At 34.1% G+C, this 18,017-nt stretch overlaps 3 protein-coding genes across 3 annotated transcripts; 2 read left to right on the top strand and 1 right to left on the bottom strand.

The window, feature by feature from the left end:
• Positions 1–321: 321 nt before the first annotated feature.
• Positions 322–1,056, bottom strand: LOC129888008 (uncharacterized). Its single transcript, XM_055963266.1, has 2 exons — positions 616–1,056; positions 322–567 (listed from the first exon to the last, which is right to left on the bottom strand). Exons 1-2 carry the CDS (start codon positions 1,054–1,056, stop codon positions 322–324), a joined length of 687 nt encoding a protein of 228 aa, XP_055819241.1.
• A 4,050-nt stretch (positions 1,057–5,106) lies between these two features.
• Positions 5,107–10,423, top strand: LOC129885833 (protein RETICULATA-RELATED 1, chloroplastic). The gene is made up of 8 exons (XM_055960274.1): positions 5,107–5,691; positions 6,886–7,050; positions 7,145–7,237; positions 7,315–7,430; positions 8,303–8,401; positions 8,588–8,893; positions 9,019–9,183; positions 9,598–10,423. Exons 1-8 carry the CDS (start codon positions 5,350–5,352, stop codon positions 9,878–9,880), a joined length of 1,569 nt encoding a protein of 522 aa, XP_055816249.1. The 5' UTR covers positions 5,107–5,349; the 3' UTR covers positions 9,881–10,423.
• Positions 10,424–16,925: 6,502 nt separating this feature from the next.
• Positions 16,926–18,003, top strand: LOC129885831 (elongation of fatty acids protein 3-like). The gene has a single exon (XM_055960273.1). It carries the CDS (start codon positions 17,023–17,025, stop codon positions 17,848–17,850), a length of 828 nt encoding a protein of 275 aa, XP_055816248.1. The 5' UTR covers positions 16,926–17,022; the 3' UTR covers positions 17,851–18,003.
• Positions 18,004–18,017: the final 14 nt, after the last annotated feature.

Genomic DNA, 18,017 nt, shown 5'->3' with positions numbered 1-18,017 from the left:
ATATAGAGATTTGACAAGCTTGCAGACCTTCTTGTCTCCATTTTTACAGAATTCTTGTGGCATATGCATGTAGACATCTTCATATAAGTCCCCTTGTAAGAATGCATTGCTAACATCCATTTGTGAGATAACCCAATGCTTAGATGCAACCAAACTTATCACAGTTCTAACAGACACCATCTTTGCCACTGGTGAAAAAGTATCATGGAAATCCAACCCTTGCTTTTGATTGTATCCTTTGGCCACTAGTCTAGCTTTAAACCTCTCAATTTCACCATTAGACTTGTACTTAATTTTGTATACCCATTTAGAACCTATAGCCTACTTATCAATTGGAAGATCAACTATATTCCATGTATGATTCTCTTTCAAGGCCTGTATCTCTTTCTCCATTGCTTCAATCCACCTCTGATCTTTAGAAGCCTCTTGGAATGATTGAGGTTCAAGTGCTGCTGAAAAAGCACTTAAGTATGTTTGATAGTTAGGAGATAAATTGGTATAGGAGATAAAATCAGAAATGGGAAACACAGATGCCTGGTTGGCTGTCTTCTTAGATACTACAAAATCCTACATCCATATAGGAGGTTTGGTTGTCCTAGTACTGATTCTTCCTACTTCTGGTTCTGCTGGTATGCCATGAAGAGGACCTGCTCCTACAACCTCTTCTGGACATGTGGTATCATTTATCATATTTTCTATATTGTCTGACCTTTCTATCACAGCTTCAGGTAGCTCTGCTACTGAAGATTCACCAATATTTACTCCTTCTACTGGCAAAGTCTTATTAGTTTCTTCCTGCATAGTCTGTTCTCTATCAATTGCAATTGGCAAAGCATGCTCATGTATATCTTGTGCAGGGGCAGGACAAAGGATGTCATCAAGATCTATCTTAGCCCCCTTAAAAGGAAATATAGATTCCCTAAAGCTGACATCCCTACTAACCAGAAAAGCACCAGCTTCCATGTCAAAAAGTCTATAACCTTTTTGTGTTTCTTCATAGCCAAGTAGGACAGTCTTCCTTACTCTAGAATCAAACTTGTTCCCTCTAGGCAACATTGTAGCAAAATAAAGACAACCAAAGACCCTGAGATGATCTAAGATTGCAGGTTTACCATGCAGGACCTCAAATGGTGACTTCCCTTGCAGGACATTGGATGGTAACTTGTTGATAAGATAAATAGCTGTTTGTACACAATCACCCCAAAACCTATGGGGGATCCCACTTTGAAACTTTAAGGCTCTTGCAACCTCTAAAATGTGTCTGTATTTTCTCTCCACAAGTCCATTTTGCTAGGGGGTATAAGGACAACTACTTTGATGCACAATCCCTAAAGAGGAGAATAATTCATGACAACTGAAATTGATGAACTCTTTCCTATTATCAGATCTCAAAATTTTGACATTGACAACATACTGATTTTTTACTTTATACAAGAAATCTTTCAACACAACAATCACTTCACATTTAGATTGTATTAAACAAATCCAAATATATCTACTGAAGTCATTTACAATAGTCACAAAATAGTGCTTCCTATCATAGGTGGGAACCTTGAAAGGTCCCCATACATCAACATGTAATAGATGGAAACAACCAGTAGTTTTAGATGTACTGAGGGGAAACTTGAGCCTACTTTGTTTAGCCATAGGATATACTATGCAAAGCTGTTGCTGTTCTTTACACATTTTTATTTCTAAGTCACCAATGCTATTGAATACCTCCATAGAAGGATGGCCAAGTCTGTTATGCCATAAGGCTGACTCTGACTGATCCTTTATTACTGCTCCTGCTGTGATTGATTCTTCCTCCTTCAGCCAGTATAATCCATCATATTCTCTACCAATCCCCAACACCTTGCCACTGTAGAGATCCTGAAATATGCAGAATTTTGGATAAAAGTTGACTGAACAACAAAGCTTCTTAGTTATTTTAGATACTGATAATAAGTTGAACTTGAAATCAGGCACATATAAGACATCTTTAAGTTTGTGATTTTTAAAAATAATTGTTTCTCCTGTGTGTGTTATATTACACTTATCTCCTGTAGGAACCTGAACTTTATTATTTTGTTGTCTGTCAGCAGCTTTAAGATTATTCAACACTCTCCTAAGTGGTGTTATATGATGAGAAGCTCCTGAGTCTACAATTCACTCACACTGCTGTATTTGTGATAACAAAGATGATATACCTGCAAAATTGCAATGATATTCACCTGTGTAACCTTGTGACTGTTGTTCTTGTGTTTTTCCTTTCAAGTTCATGTAGTGCTGATATTGCTCCTCTGAAAGATAATGACCTCTACCTGATGATCTAAAGTTCGTTTCACCTCCAGCTTCAGTTACAGCAGCTTCAGTTATAGCAGCATGATATGCTTGTGGATAGTTCCTTCTTGGATTAATTGGTCCTGTACTATTTCCTCCTTGTGTTGCTAGATGTTTCTTACTTTTAAAATCAAGAGGATAGCCAACCAACCTATAACAATTCTTTTTCAAATGATCTTTATATCCACAGTGATCACATACAGTACCAGGAATAGTACCTATAGTTCCACCATTCATAGGCCTTTTAGATCTAAAATTACCATCTCTACTCGCAGCCAGCAAACTCAAGGAATCTCGAGTGAGATTAACTACTCTTAGTTTCCTTTGACTCTCTTCCTGTACTACTACAGAGTATGCTTGATTTACACTTAAAATTGGTGTTCTAAGAAGAATATCACTCCTTACATGGCTGTAAGTCTCATTTAATCCCATTAGGAATTGTAGCAATCTTTGATTATTCAAATGCAATATGTATTCACCTGATTCTGTACCCTCACAGATAGAAGGCTGAGGTGCTAATAGCTCCAGTTCATCCCAGCAATCCTTCAACTTAAAATAATAGACAGTGATTGAATCTGTACCTTGTGTCATCATGGCAATTTCTTTCCACAATTGATATATCCTAGTGAGGTTTGATTTGTGAAATCTCTCTTTAAATTCATCCCACACTTTCTTTGCAGTCGAGGCAAGTACTATACTAGATATTAACTCTGGCGCAACTACTCCACTGATCCATGAGAGGACTAGAGCATTACATCTATCCCATTGCTTTGCCAATTCTCCCTTGTACATGTTTCGAGTGCAGCTTCCGTCAATCAGACCTATCTTATTCTTCCCCAGCAAAGCTAGTGCCATTGATCTACTCCACAATGTATAATTTTCTGGCCCTGTCAACTTTAAACTAATTAATGTAGCCCCTGGTGTATATGAAGGCTGTAAAAACAGTGGATGAGTGTAGTCTATTTGTGAAATCTGAGTGGTTTCTTCCTGTGACTCCTCTAAGCTATCCATGGCTTCAACTGTTGAGCTTTAACTACAACGATCGACGCTCTGATACCATGTTAAGTTTTATCAATCTAGAATCAACTATCTAACAAGTAAAGAAAGAAGATGAAGAAGAGAAAAGGCAGCAGTCTTATTTCATTTTCTGTATCAGTAAACAATGCATTACACATGCCCTTATATAGAGCATTGTTATCTTATCTTTCAAGCTAACTTTGTAACTGAATTCTGTTATAACAACTAACAAACCCAAAGTTTAATTTGTAACTAACTTCCAACTCATCACTCCAACTAACTTTTCAGCTCAGCATTTAACTTCTTCAGCATTATTTAACACAGAGAAAAGGAAGAACTTGTATATGTAAAAAATAAATCATATGTACGATTTGAAGAAATTTTTTTCATATCTTTTGAAATTTAACCTATAATATATTGATAAAAAGGCCAAATTAAGTAATTTTAGTTTTTATAAAAAGAAAACTAATTTTTGAATCCTTTTCATACTCACATAACGTCGAGGTACTGCAGCAAACACATAACTTGGAGGTACTGCAGCAAAAGAATTCAAGAAAAAATAAGAAAAGATGGAACTGTTCACCATATATGACACACATTAAAATAGGACTTGTTTCACTAGTTTGAATTGATACTAGTAATACTTTTATTGGATTTATTTCACTAGATCCTGTTTGGATGGTTGTTATATATTATTTTATAATATATTGTGTTGTATTGTATTATTTTAATAAATATAATATTTTGAATAAATTATATTGTTCTTCATCGTTCAGGACCGACTCTATGATATAAAATATAAGACATATGCCTTAGGCCCCCAATCTTGGGGGACCTCAAATTTTTACCAAAAATAAATTATATGTTAATCTTTTTCATCGAAAAAAATTAATTAATATAATAAAAAGTACATTTTTTAAAAAAATAAAATTATATTATTTTATTCTCTTTAATCCCATTCAAATAAAAGAAATCAAGAAAATGTTGTTTTGCCTCTTACATTTTCTCCTCTAAAATTCACATTATTTTATTCTTTTAAACTCCTTTTGTACCCTCCTTCAATTATTTTGATAAGTTAGAGTTACTCTGTCAAATATAATCAATAGTAGAAAGTGTTGAACAAAGTGAATTGCAAATTCTTTTCTTATACTTTCTTACATTTTCAAGTATTACAATAAACATATTAAAGTGGGGGCCAATTTATCAATTTTTTGAATAGGATTTAAAATTTGTCAACTTATTACTTATAGAATTATGATAACAATTCATATAATAATTATTTTATTGGAAGATTTTTTTTCAATGTGGAATTAATAAAATATTACCTAAAACTAATAATGAATGAAAAAAAAATATTCCAAGAAATCATTTATAAAAAAAAAATATTAACTAATAATTTGCATCTTAAAAGTGTAAAAAAATAAATTTTAAATAAATGTATATGAAGTTTGTTTAGATTTTAGACCTCTGATTGAAATTTTTCTTTAGACCCCATTTATGTCGAGTCTTCCTTGCCATCATTACATAATATCACACATCAATAATTTAAATGATAAATCTGTAAAGAAAAATATGACACGAGATGGAACTACTATAATAAGTTAGGATAAAAAAATAAAATTATCAAAATATTACTTTTTTAATTTTAATTAATTTATTTAATTTTAAAAAATAAAAATAATATATTTTAATTTTATGATCTTAAATATGAAATTGGTAAATTAAGGCACCATGTGAGGACTAGTTATTAACAAGTGATTTGGTAGAGCATTTTGAGTTTTGGGGGTTTAGAGGAAAAACAACTAGCAGTTCTGGATTGGGTTTGTCTTGTAGTCGGCTTTACCTATTTCCCCTTCATCTTCTAAACCTCAACTCCTCTCTCAACCTCTCCTTCTCTCTTCTTCAACTTTTGCTATCGGCACTGCCAGTTTCCATTCCTCCATGAAAACCTATCCATAAAGTTTCTTTTTTTCTATTTCTATCTATCCGAAAGAGAAAAAAAAAACAAGAATGTCTCTAGCAGTATTCCAAACAGGACAAATCATGCCTATTAATACCCAAATTGTCCCTTCCTCAAAACCCTTGTTTCCCCCTTTACTATGCCGCCCAATTAGAGCCAACAAAGTTTGTAAAATCAAGGCTACAGCGTCGCCGGCAGTCGATGGAGACCCAGTTTCCGGTTTGGAACGTTGCTTTCAAGGGTCACCTGCGCTTCATCATCCATCCTCTTCTTCTTCGGTCATGTTTGCGCCGGTAATGAAGGGGGGAAAATACAGTGCGCTTGGTTCGGTTACTTTGGAAAAAGCCAAGCTTGATTTGTCACAGAAGCAGCAGACCAGCTCTACTCCAGAGGTTAGTTGATAAAATACGGAAGTTAAACACAAATTCTAATTCTTTGTGTAGATGCTTTTGCTAAGCGTTTACTTATATAGCTTCCAAGGTATTGAGGGGAACAGTCTCTTCTTTCTTGAGAATTATCTGCTTTCATTCCTCTGCTGAAATTGTCATCTTTTCCTTGTGATCATCGGTTTTTTTTTCCTACCTGTCTAATCGAATCAATTTGTGCTTCTCGTGTATTTATGCTAATAATCAAACATTTAATCATAGTTCCTGCTGATTTCTAATGGTGACTGAGATGGCTCTTCCTAAGATATAAGACTTAAAGTTAAGGGGCAGTGAGGTTCTTTTGAAGTAGAAGTTAATGTCAAAAATATGAGTATTTGAAATTTAGCGAGTTCTAGAATTTTTGACATTCGCCTACTAGCTTGAGTTTTGAGGCTTAGTTAATTGATTGGTATAGAGTTTTAGGAATTGCCTTCTACAAGAAGAAGGTTCTTTCTGTCAATAAGGAATGTTTTTGAAAAACAATGTTATTCAGGATTTAACTAGTTGACGCTTGGCCATAGAAATGGAGCTGGAACTTCTGTTGTATCAACTATTCTCTTGATACTTGGATGGTTGTCTCCTATATTCCTAACAAAGGTTGAAGGATACTGTCATATTTATAGAACGGAGTTGTGGCTGAGTATAGATGTTTTGTGTTCTCCTCCCCATATGTTATACTGGAGACTCGAAATGAAGAGTTCTCTGTGTGGATTCCCATTGCTATTTACAATCGATTGACAAAGGTCTGGCCAACTCTGACAAACCACAAACACTTTAATTCGAAGTGTTAAAATTGAGTCTGATATCACTTAAGTGGCAATATGTGTCCGAGAATACATAATTCTGAAGTTGCGTACTAGATTTGAGATGTGTGTATGCGCCTTTACAAAGGTATTTTGTTGCTATTTTTTTCTGTTTTTAGCATCTTTCCTTTTCAATGAAGGAAAAGTTGAATGCACTTTTTAGTTTGGCATATATGACGTGAAATGGTGCTTCTGCTACTATATAAGATATTAGCGTTCTAATCCAACTATGTTGAGAACAATGTGTTCTCTCTCTTTCTCTCATGATGTTAAGCTTCATTGTTAGCCTTGTGTCTTGTGCTACTATTTAGTAAACACTTGGTTGAGCAAATTTGCTAATAATTTCGCCAAATCACAGCTTTCAACTGGTGGAGGAGGTGGAAATATGGGGAAAAATCTAAATCATGGCGGTGGTGATGGAGGTGATGATGATGGTGATGATGACGATTACTTTGATGATTTCGATGATGGTGATGATGGAGATGAGGGTGGGCTTTTTAGGAGACGAATGCTACTACAGGAAGTAAGAGGCCTCTGCAAGTGGAAAACTGCTTCTGCTTAATTCTGGATTTATTGTAATAGTGTCATGTTACTCACAATTTTTCCATGTTGCCCAGTTGTTTGATCGTAAATTTGTTGATGCCGTGCTGAATGAGTGGCAGAAGACAATGATGGATTTACCACCTGGACTTCGGCAAGCCTATGAAATGGTAAATTGATCTACGCAGTTGTCTCGTTTTGGCCGGGTTATTTCATGTCTAACTTTAGTTTCTGCTTTTTCATCCAGGGATTAGTCAGCTCTGCCCAATTGGTGAAATTTCTTGCTTACAATGCTAGGCCTACCGTGGCTAGATTTATTTCTCGGTTACTTCCTCAAGGATTATCCAGGGCATTCAATGGCAGGTAGTGTAGCACCATTACAGTACTCTAAACTCCTCACAGGGCAAATATTTTGGACAAAAATCTGTCTACTGGATAAACAGTATGTAGTGGCATGTCAGAAATATCATTGCTTAGCAGAGTAGTTATTCTGTCTGTTTAAATTAAGATCCTGTTGTTCTTATAAAATAAAATATTAAGATCCTCTCGAAATATCTTGCATCTCAAGTATGTTTCTTAGCGTTGCAGTCACTACTACAAATTATTATTGTGTTAGCTTCACAGGCATTTTTGAGCACTCATCTTCCAAGCTTGTCACGCTTGTTCAAGATCATGAAAGTATTTTCTTAGTGAAATAGAGCCGTTTTTACTTATTAGCCCCACACATTCCATGAAATAGCTACATCGAAATAATAACTAAGAACGCAAAGCTGAAAAAGGATTTTCTTTTTCCATACTTCTGCAGCCAAAATTGGTTTTGTTATGGGATTTCTCTTTGAATGAGATGAGTTGGCAGTATTGATCATTTCCTATTAGTTTATTGGGTTTGATCTGCTGCGGGAAGGAGCAGCAGTCTTGTTTTATCTTTCAAAAACATGAAGGAAATTTACAGCGCCGATTTTCCATGAAGTTCAATTCGCACCAGTAGAACATATTAGATATTAAACTCTGCAGGATGAAAGTTGCTCTGGTGGCTATATCAGCCCCAAAGTTGAAAGCCTTGTAAATCCATGGGGCAGTTTGACACCTTAGGCTACGTCATCTAAGCTTTTCAGAGTTTTTGTTGTCAATTGTTTTGCTATCTAAATAATGTATTTAAGTATTCAAGTTTTTACCGCATATTGAAGTGACATTTGCAGTTTCCTTAATTTTTCTGGATTATCTCTCTGTGACAGGAAGATTGCAGATCCAGCTTTTTTAAACAAGCTGCTTCTGGATCAGGCACTTACAATTGGTTGCTCAGTGTGGTGGGAGGTCAAAAACCGTAAAGAAAGGTATGTTCTTTATTTATTTTTTAAATGTTCTTTTGATGTTTTTTTTTTGGGGTGGGGGGGTGGGGGGTGGGGTTGGCTTTCTTCCACACTTTGGGCATCCTTACTCTCTTAATAAATGTTAATTGTTGGTAAACACAATATAAGATGATCGACTTAATTTACATGTTCTATTTTACTTTGATCTAGGATTAAGCAGGAGTGGGATCTTGCTCTTCTTAACGTCCTAACTGCAACGGCTTGCAATGCTGCTGTTTTTTGGACACTTGCTCCTTGTCAATCCTATGGGAATACTTTCCGCTATGATTTGCAGAACACATTACAGAAGCTGCCAAACAATATCTTTGAAAAGAGTTACCCTTTAAGGGAATTTGACTTGCAGAAGAGAGTTCATTCCTTTTTCTATAAGGCTGCAGAGTTGTGTATGCTTGGGCTCAGTGCAGGAACTGTGCAGGGGGCTCTATCAAATCTTCTTTCCAGTAAAAAGGAGGGAAGGTCAGCATTTTTTGGCTTAGGAACCATTTATTTATACAGTTGGGCTTTTGTTTAGATCTAATTTTTCATGTAAGGGAAATGTAAGGTATGTCCATTGCTGATGGCTTCTGTTTACCATTCACTAGGTTATCAGTGTCTATTCCATCTGTGAGTAGTAATGCACTCGGTTATGGGGCCTTCCTTGGTGTATATGCAAACCTGCGTTATCAGCTGTTGAATGGATTTGACAGAGCTGTTTTTAACTACTTTGATGTTATTGGGGTGGCTCTCGTCTTCAGCACTGCCATGAGGTATTTAGCTGCACAGTAGTTTACTCAGGCAAATTAGTTTTTTTTTTCAGTCTCAATTTCCTTTTCCTCTTTTACTACTGATACAAAAAATTTATTTACTGCTATCAGTAAAAGTTGGTTATGTTTCTCTATTTCTGTCATTACTTGCTCTTCTGATAGGTCTATAGTATCTTTTGAATTCTTCCACTGCAGTACTTAGTGACTGTAGAGGTTTCATATTTTTTGGGGGTCTGTAAGAACACTTTTTATCTTTATAAAAGAATTTTACCACCTGTATCCCAAGACTAGGTGAAATTATATGCAATTTCTTTTATTGGAGGTCAGGAAATATTATACAATATCGTTGATCTTGTAATAATACTGGTGTGTATTGATTTGATCTTTCCCAGTTCAATAATATTTCATTATATGCAGAGCGTTGAATGTTCAAGTAGGAGAGACATCAAGACTAGCTTGGCTTGGTGTGGAGGTGGATCCACTGGCTCATTCAGATGATCTCTTGAAGGCATACAGTAGGCCTACCGAAGGAGGGCTTGAGCAGTCATCTTCAAAATGGTTCATATCCAAGAATTCCATTGTTTCCGGGCTTGGGCTTTTGGGTATCAAACAAAGTCAGAGTGACTCAACGACTGAGGGTGAAACATCAGCTCCTAAGGCTCGAAGAAAAAGAATAGTCAGGAAAAAGGTAGCAAGTTGAGCCTAGGTAGTTGATAATAGTACTGTATACTACTCAATTTTTCCAAACCCAAGCCTTGGATGAGGAGTTTTGGTCTAAAGCACCAATTACCAAGTAAAGAGAGCTGAGATGCAGGTTTGAATTATGATCATTGAATCCACTACATCAGGAGGTGATTTTACTTGGGATGCTGCGGAAGCTGCTTCTCGGTTTTTCTTCTCATTCCTTACTGGATTTTAGAAAAATGAGTAAAAAGATCTAAACATTGAAGTTTGCTGTGGTTAGGTGGTAGGTACATTGCTGATCAATCTTGTTATCTTCATATGCTTATAATTTCATGTCTACACTCTTAATCTTTTAACTGTTTTGACATTCTATGAGGATCATGTTTTCTATTCTTGTTGGGCAGGGATCACCTTGCATGAGTAGTGATCTAGGGGATTAAAACTTAGGTCATTTTCACATTTTCTGTTTATGTTTTTCCTATTCCAACCATGTACAACTTCCACAGCAGGAGTGAATTGATAACTCTCTATATTCAGACAGCTTCCTATTTTCATAAAAGTTGCAGCTAGTTTGCATGTGTTGGCAACAAGTTAATATGTATTGTTATTATTCTGTTTGATATTCAAATGGACCTTCTTTTTTTCCACCAATGAATATATGAGCCTTCTGTTTCCTTTTATCTTTTTTAGTATAAATATTCTAAATTCAAGTACAATAACAATTATAATCTCATAATTGAGGTCTGAAGAGGATAATGTTTACATAAACTTTACCTATATCTTGAAAGGTAAAAATTGTTTTTGATAGATTTTCTACTCAAGAAAATAAAATATTCTAAATTCGTACTATGATGTTAATGAATTATAACCAGTGAGATCAGAATCACTGGAGTACTAATTTTGTCATGTTACAAGTCGATGGTTATAATAAAAAGATTATAAGCACTCCAATTAATCTTTCTTTAATATTTTTAATTCTTTTATTTATTTATCATAATTTAAGTTTTATATAAGGTAAAAAAACATTAATTTTAAATATTAGAAATTTTAATATAATTCAAATAAGAAAAAATTAAGAACAAAATTGTAGTCAATTTTAAAGTATACTAGTTTAGAGTACGTGTGATGCACATGTGTATCATGACAATATAAAAGATTGGATATAAAAATAATAAAGAATAGATTATAATTATAGATGCAATAATATATATATATATATATATATTCAAATGAAATTACAATATATTGAAGAAAAATTATAAAAGAAGATACGAATTAAATTGAAGAAAAAACACCGAAACAGATTTCATATAAGCAAAAAGAAAGTTCGAGTGCGGACCTATATATTTTTGCTAATTTACTTGAAAAAGAGATCCAAAAAATTGGTTCAACAATACTAAAATAAAATAATTCTAATTATGGTGGAGCATTAGGAAAAAACCCTAACAAAAAAAACTCTTATACTTGGCAACAATTAAATGGCCTGTGTAATTTACTTGTACAAAAGACTCTTAAACGCGTACGAATTAGTATACTAATAGTATTACTAATTTTATAACAAAAAGTTCCTAAAAAAAGGCTCTTGTTACAAAATAATATATGTCCATGTTATTCTCCACCACAATTTATTTTTATTATATCTTATCCACCACCATAATTTATTTTCACTATATTTTATCCTTCACCATAATTTATTTCCACTATTATGTGTTTCCACCACATTTTGTTTCTTCTTTTAGGCCTATAAATAGGCATTCTTGTAAGCATGGATGAACACACAAAAGAGAAGAAAACAATAAGATTACTCATTTGCTCTCTCCTCCTCTTCTTAAGTTGATTTGTCATTTTATTTATAACACATTATCAGCACGAAGTCTCTTATAAGGTATGTGAAGTTATCTTCATCTTAATATTTTTGATGGATGATTCATTGTATACTGCATGAAGTGCAAAATAAGAGAAGCACGAGATTTAGTGTAATCTAAGAATGATAAAAAAGGATATCTAATTATGCATAGCAATAAACTGTTATGACAAGTATAAAAGATAAATAAAATGTAATGTCGATTATTAATACTGGAGACATATTTATTAAGTGACATGGAGTTTGAGATATATTTTCTTGAAATTTAATTCACTTATTCATATAATATAAGGTGGTAGTAGACTTTATTAATTAATGAAAATAAAATTTCTTATTAAAATATCATATAAGTTGTTCTTAATTTTCAATAGTTAAAATTTTATTAGTTTAATCTAATTTAAATATTTTTATGATAGTTTTCATCATTTCAATCTTGTCAAAATCCACCTTACCTCTAAGGGTCTTGGTGATGCTATAATCGAAGGAAATGAAACATCAAGTCAGGATAAAACGAAGGCTATGATTTTCCTTTGTCATCATCTGAATGAAGTCTGAGCTTGAATACTTGACAGTGAAAGATTCACTTGAATTGTGAAAAGGTTTAAAAGAAAGGTATGACCACCTTAGGACAACGGTATTTGCCAAGGGATCATTATGAGTGGATGCACTTACGGTTTCAGGATTTTAAAACTGTAATTGAGTATAATTTTGTTGTATTTAGAATAAATTCCCAATTAAAATTATGTAAAAAAACTATAAATGATTAAGGACATGTTGGAAAAGACATTAACTATTTTTCATGCATCTAATGTGATATTACAGCAGCAACACCGTAAAAAAAGATTTTCAGAAATACTCTGAATTGATCTCATGCCTTCTGGTGGCTGAGCAACATAATACTCTTTTAATGAAAAATCATGAAGTCCGTTCCAGTGGAACTACTCCATTACCGAAAGCAAATGTTGTAAAAGCATATGGCCAGTCTGAAAGAAGACAAACTAAAAATTGAGGTCACAATAATGTGCGTGGACATGACAATGATATAAGACAATATAATAATCATCGTGGTGGTGGTCAACCTAAAAGAGAGAACAATATGAGTTCTCAAAATGGTCCTTCAAGAAGTAACTATCATCGTTGTGGCATGAAAGACCACTGAAAAAATAAATGTCGAACGCCTGAGCATTTTGTGAGGCTTTATCAAAATTCCTTCAAAAGAAAGGCAAATAGAGGTGGTGCCTCTTCTTCTAATGCTCGGATAGAGTCGTACTTGACATTTGAAAATAATGTTGAGGCAAGACATTCGCATAATGATAATATTGAGACAAATTTGGCTTTGAAGAATGACGATTTTAATGACTCAATGATATTACTCATTTGAAGGTTGAAGACTTCTTTAGGAATTGTAATTGACGTTTAATTTTATTGTATGATTTACAATATGTTGTATTTTTTATGTACTTTTGATTATCATATTTTTACTTTTATCTATTTAAAAAAAAAAAAAGAGGACTTATGTTTTCTAGCAATATTGTTACTTATTTTATCTCTTATAATGTATTTTTATTTTATGAAGATAAATAAATTTTTCAATCCTCAATTGGATCCAAGATGAGTAATGAAGATATGTGCCTTTTGGATAGTGCTACAACGCACACTATATTAAGAGAAAAGAAATATTTGTGTCATTTGGTTATGAAAGGGACCAATATTAATACAATATTCAGTAGTAAAAAAATAATTGAGAGCTCTGAAAGAGCAGCCTTATCACTACTTGGAGGAATAATATTGGCTATTAATAATGCTTTGTAATGTAGTAAGTCTCAAAGAAACTTATTAAGTTTTAAGGTTATTTGCCAAAATGACTATCATATTGAGACTGCTAATGAAGAAAATGTTGAGTACTTTTATATTACTACAATAAAAGCAGGAAAAAGATTTGTGCATGAAAAAATTACCTGCACTTTCTTCTGGATTATACCACACAAGTATTGATGTGGTTGAATGACATGCTATGATAAATAAAAGATTTATTAACCATAATAAATTTATTATTTGGCATGACCGATTGGGCCATTCCAGTTATAATATGATGCGTAGAATTATTGAGAATTCACAAAGGCACACTTTGAAGAATCAGAAAATTCTTCCATCTAAGGAATTCTCTTGTGTTGTTTATTTCCAAGGAAAACTGATTATTAAATCATCAGCAACTAAGGTTGAGATTGAATCCCCATGCATTTCTGGAAACATATACAGAGTGATATATGTGGGTCAATTCATCCTTCATATGAACAATTTAAATATTATATGGTCTTGATAGATGCATCTACAAGATGGTCACATGTGTGCTTATTATCAATTCGCGATATGGCTTTTGCGAGATTGTTAGCTCAAATTATAATGTTAAGAACACAATTTTTAGATTATGCAATAAAGATAATTCGTCTTGATAATGCTGGTGAATTTACATCTCAATCCTTTAATGATTATTGTATGTCGGTTTGAATAAAAGTTGAGCATCCGACCGCTCATGTTCATACTCAAAATGGTTTAGCAGAATCATTGATTAAACGCCTCCAATTGATAGCTAGACCATTGCTAATGAGGACAAAACTTCCTCTTTCGGTATGAGAGTATGCTATTTTGCATGCAGCAACACTTGTGCGCATAAGGCCAATAAATTTTCATGAATTTTCCCCATTACAGTTGGCTTTTGGAAGGGAACCAAATACATCTCATCTTAAAAAATTTGGATGTGCGGTATATGTCCCAATTGCTCCACTGCACCGCACAAAGATAGGTCACCAAAAAAAGGTTGAAAATATATGTTGGGTATGGATCTCCTTCTATTATAAAATATTTAGAACTTATGACTGGAGATTTATTTACGGCAAGATTCGCTGATTGTCATTTTGATGAATCAGTATACCCAACATTAGGGGAAGAACATAAGCAATTGAAAAATGAGATAGATTGAAATTCATTGTCATTATCTCATTTAGATCCTCAAACAAATCAATGTGAGCAAGAAGTTCAAAAGTTGATTTATTTGCAAAATATTGCAAATCAAGTACCGAATGCATTTACTAACCTTCCACGGGTTACTAAATCGCATATCCCATCTGCTAATGCTCAAGTTCGAGTTGATGTTCCGGTAAGACAACTTGTTCAGGCAAATGAGTCTAGACCATGCTTAAAACATGGAAGGCCAATTAATTCCAAAGATAAAAATCCTCGAAAAAGTAAAGGAATAAATGATCATAATTTGGAGGAAATTGCTCAAGAATAGCCCAGAAACATAACAAATGGTGATACCACCGAGAAGGTCCAAGTACCTGAAAATAATGAGAATGAAGAAATCTCAATAAGTTATGTCTCGACAGAAAAAAAGTTAAACCGAAATGATACTATGGTCGATAATATCTTTGCTTATAATGATGCCATTGAAATAATGCAACAAGATGAGGATCCTGAACCAAATTTTGTCGATGAATGTAGACAGAAAAATGATTGGCCAAAATGGAAGGATGCAATTCAAGCAGAGTTAACTTCACTTGAAGAACATAAAATTTTCGGATCAATAATCCGAATACCTGAAGGTGTCAAGCCAGTAGGGTACAGATGATTTTTTTTGCTTAAACGAAATGAAAAAGGTGAAGTCGTAAGATATAAAACACGACTTGTAGCCCAAGATTTTTCGCAAAGTCCTGGCATTGACTATATGGAAACATATTCTCCTGTGGTGGATGAAATTACCTTCAGGTATCTAATGAATTTGGCAGTTCAAGAAAAGCTTGAAATGCACCTAATGGACGTGGTCACTGCCTATTTATATGGCTCATTGGACCACGATATTTTTATAAAAATTCTCGATGAATTCAAAGTGACTAAAGCATACAAGAATTCTTGAGAAACTTGTTCAATAAAGCTTGAGAAATTCTTATACAGGTTGAAACAATCAGGGCGCATGTGGTCTTTCTTTGAAAAGAGACGTTTCAACAATATTGTATGAAGACAATGCTGCATATATGGCTCAACTGAAGGGAGGATACATCAAAGGAGACAGAACAAAATATATTTCACCAAATTTTTTTTTTACTCATGAGCTTCAAAAGATGGGTGAAATAGATGTCCAACAAGTTCGTTCAAGTGACAGTTTAACAGATATGTTTACCAAGGCATTGCCGACTTCAACCTTTGAGAAAATGAGATACAAAATTAGAATGCGTCGTCGTCATGATATTAAGTAATGTTCTCATCAAAAGGAGTAAATACGCGCTGCACTCTTTTTTTCTTAACCAAGATTTTTATCCCAATGGGTTTTTCCTGGTAAGGCTTTTAATGAGATATCAAATAATGCGTATCATGAATAATGATATATGCTTGTTCTTTCATTAGAACCTTTATTTTACATGAACATCTAAGGGGGAGGGGGTGTTACAAAATAATATATGTCCATGTTATTGTCCACCACAATTTGTTTTCACTATATCTTATCCACCACCCTAATTTGTTTTCATTATATCTTATCCTCCACCATAATTTATTTTCACTATTATGTGTTTCCACTATATTTTGTTTCTTCTTTTAGGCCAATAAAGAGGCATTTTTGTAAGCATGAATGAACACACAAAAGAAAAGAAAATAATAAGATTACTCATTTGCCCTCTCCTCCTCTTCTTAAATTAATTTGTCATTTTATATTATATCAACTCTAAAGGAATTCACTAAAAAATCTCGCGTAGGCACATAGAAAAGCAAAAGAGGACTCCTATACGAGAAGAAAATCAAAACTTTAGGGATATATAATTAACGTCTATCACTAAATATTAAAAATTAATTAAATTTAAAATATTAAATATCAAAATAATAATTAGTTGAGAAAAATAGTGAAAAAACGATTTTATCTAAATCATAATTTTTTAATAAAAGGCGAAAAGTTCAATCAATATTTTAAAGATCTTCGTATAGATATATTAACAAGGTTTAACATTGTAAGGGCAAATATGACTCATTTTAAAAGTATAGCAATATTAGTATAGCAATAAATATGATCCTAAAATTGAAAAAAAAAAAATATTAAAAAAATATAACACAGATTTGGTAGTATAAGTGGTCAAAAATAAAAAAAAGCCATTTAACCGAAGGGATGACGTGTCGCTATAGATGCCTCGCATTACATCACAAACAAAATTCAAATCGAGTTGACGAATGTCTTCCTTATCATCTCACTTTTCCTTTTCCAAACAGATAAAGGTAAACCTCCATTGTCGCCGGCGTACGGAGGAGAAATGGAAACTCTCTACCCCACCATTGAATATTGGCTCGTCAATCATCCAATCATCACCAATTTCCAATGGAACGAACCCTTCACATTCGGTTCCTCACCTTTTTTTCTCGCTCTCACTGTCCTCACTTACCTCACTCTCACTTTCTCTTTCCACAATTTCCCTCTTCTCCCCACACTCTCCCCCGTCTCACTCCGCCGCATCTCCGCCGTCCACAATCTCTTCCTATGCCTTCTATCCCTAATCATGGCCGCCGGATGCTCCCTCTCCGCCTTCCACCAAATGCCCCAAACTGATTGGACTTGGGTCATCTGCTTCCCAGCCAATCAAACACCTCCACATGGACCCGTTTTTTTCTGGGCTTACATCTTTTATTTCTCCAAGATTGTTGAGTTTCTAGACACCCTTTTGATCATTCTCAGTGGACCTAGATCTAGACGGTTGTCATTCCTCCACGTTTACCACCATGCGGTGGTGGTGATCATGTGTTATTTATGGCTTTCTTCCTCCCAAACACTGTTTCCGGTGGCGCTTGTTACCAATGCTTCGGTTCATGTGCTAATGTACGCTTATTACTTTCTGTGTACCTTGGGATTTCGTCCATGGTGGAAGAGATGGGTTACGAATTGTCAGATTATCCAATTCGTTTTCAGTTTCCTGATTTCGGGTTTGATGCTGTACTATCACTTTACCGGGTCGGGTTGCTCCGGAATCCATGGATGGTGCTTCAATGCAGTTTTCAATGCTTCCCTTTTGGCACTCTTCCTTGATTTTCATTCCAAGAATTACGCAAAGAAGAGGAAAGATGTTAACAAGAATAAGCTTCCGTGATTGCCCGGTGCACTAATCTCCCATTATTAGCTTTAACATTTTAATCACAATCTATCTATAAGCTATTAGTTTACATTATTTTGTTGAATGAATGGAAATTGCTTGGGCAATATTACCCCTTTTTGTTTGCTGCAAACATACTATATTTCTTGCTTTATATTTTGTAG

Source organism: Solanum dulcamara, chromosome 4 (genome assembly GCF_947179165.1).
Source record: "Solanum dulcamara chromosome 4, daSolDulc1.2, whole genome shotgun sequence".
Classification (NCBI taxonomy): Eukaryota; Viridiplantae; Streptophyta; class Magnoliopsida; order Solanales; family Solanaceae; genus Solanum; species Solanum dulcamara.
This window is presented reverse-complemented; position numbering and strand designations above follow the sequence as displayed.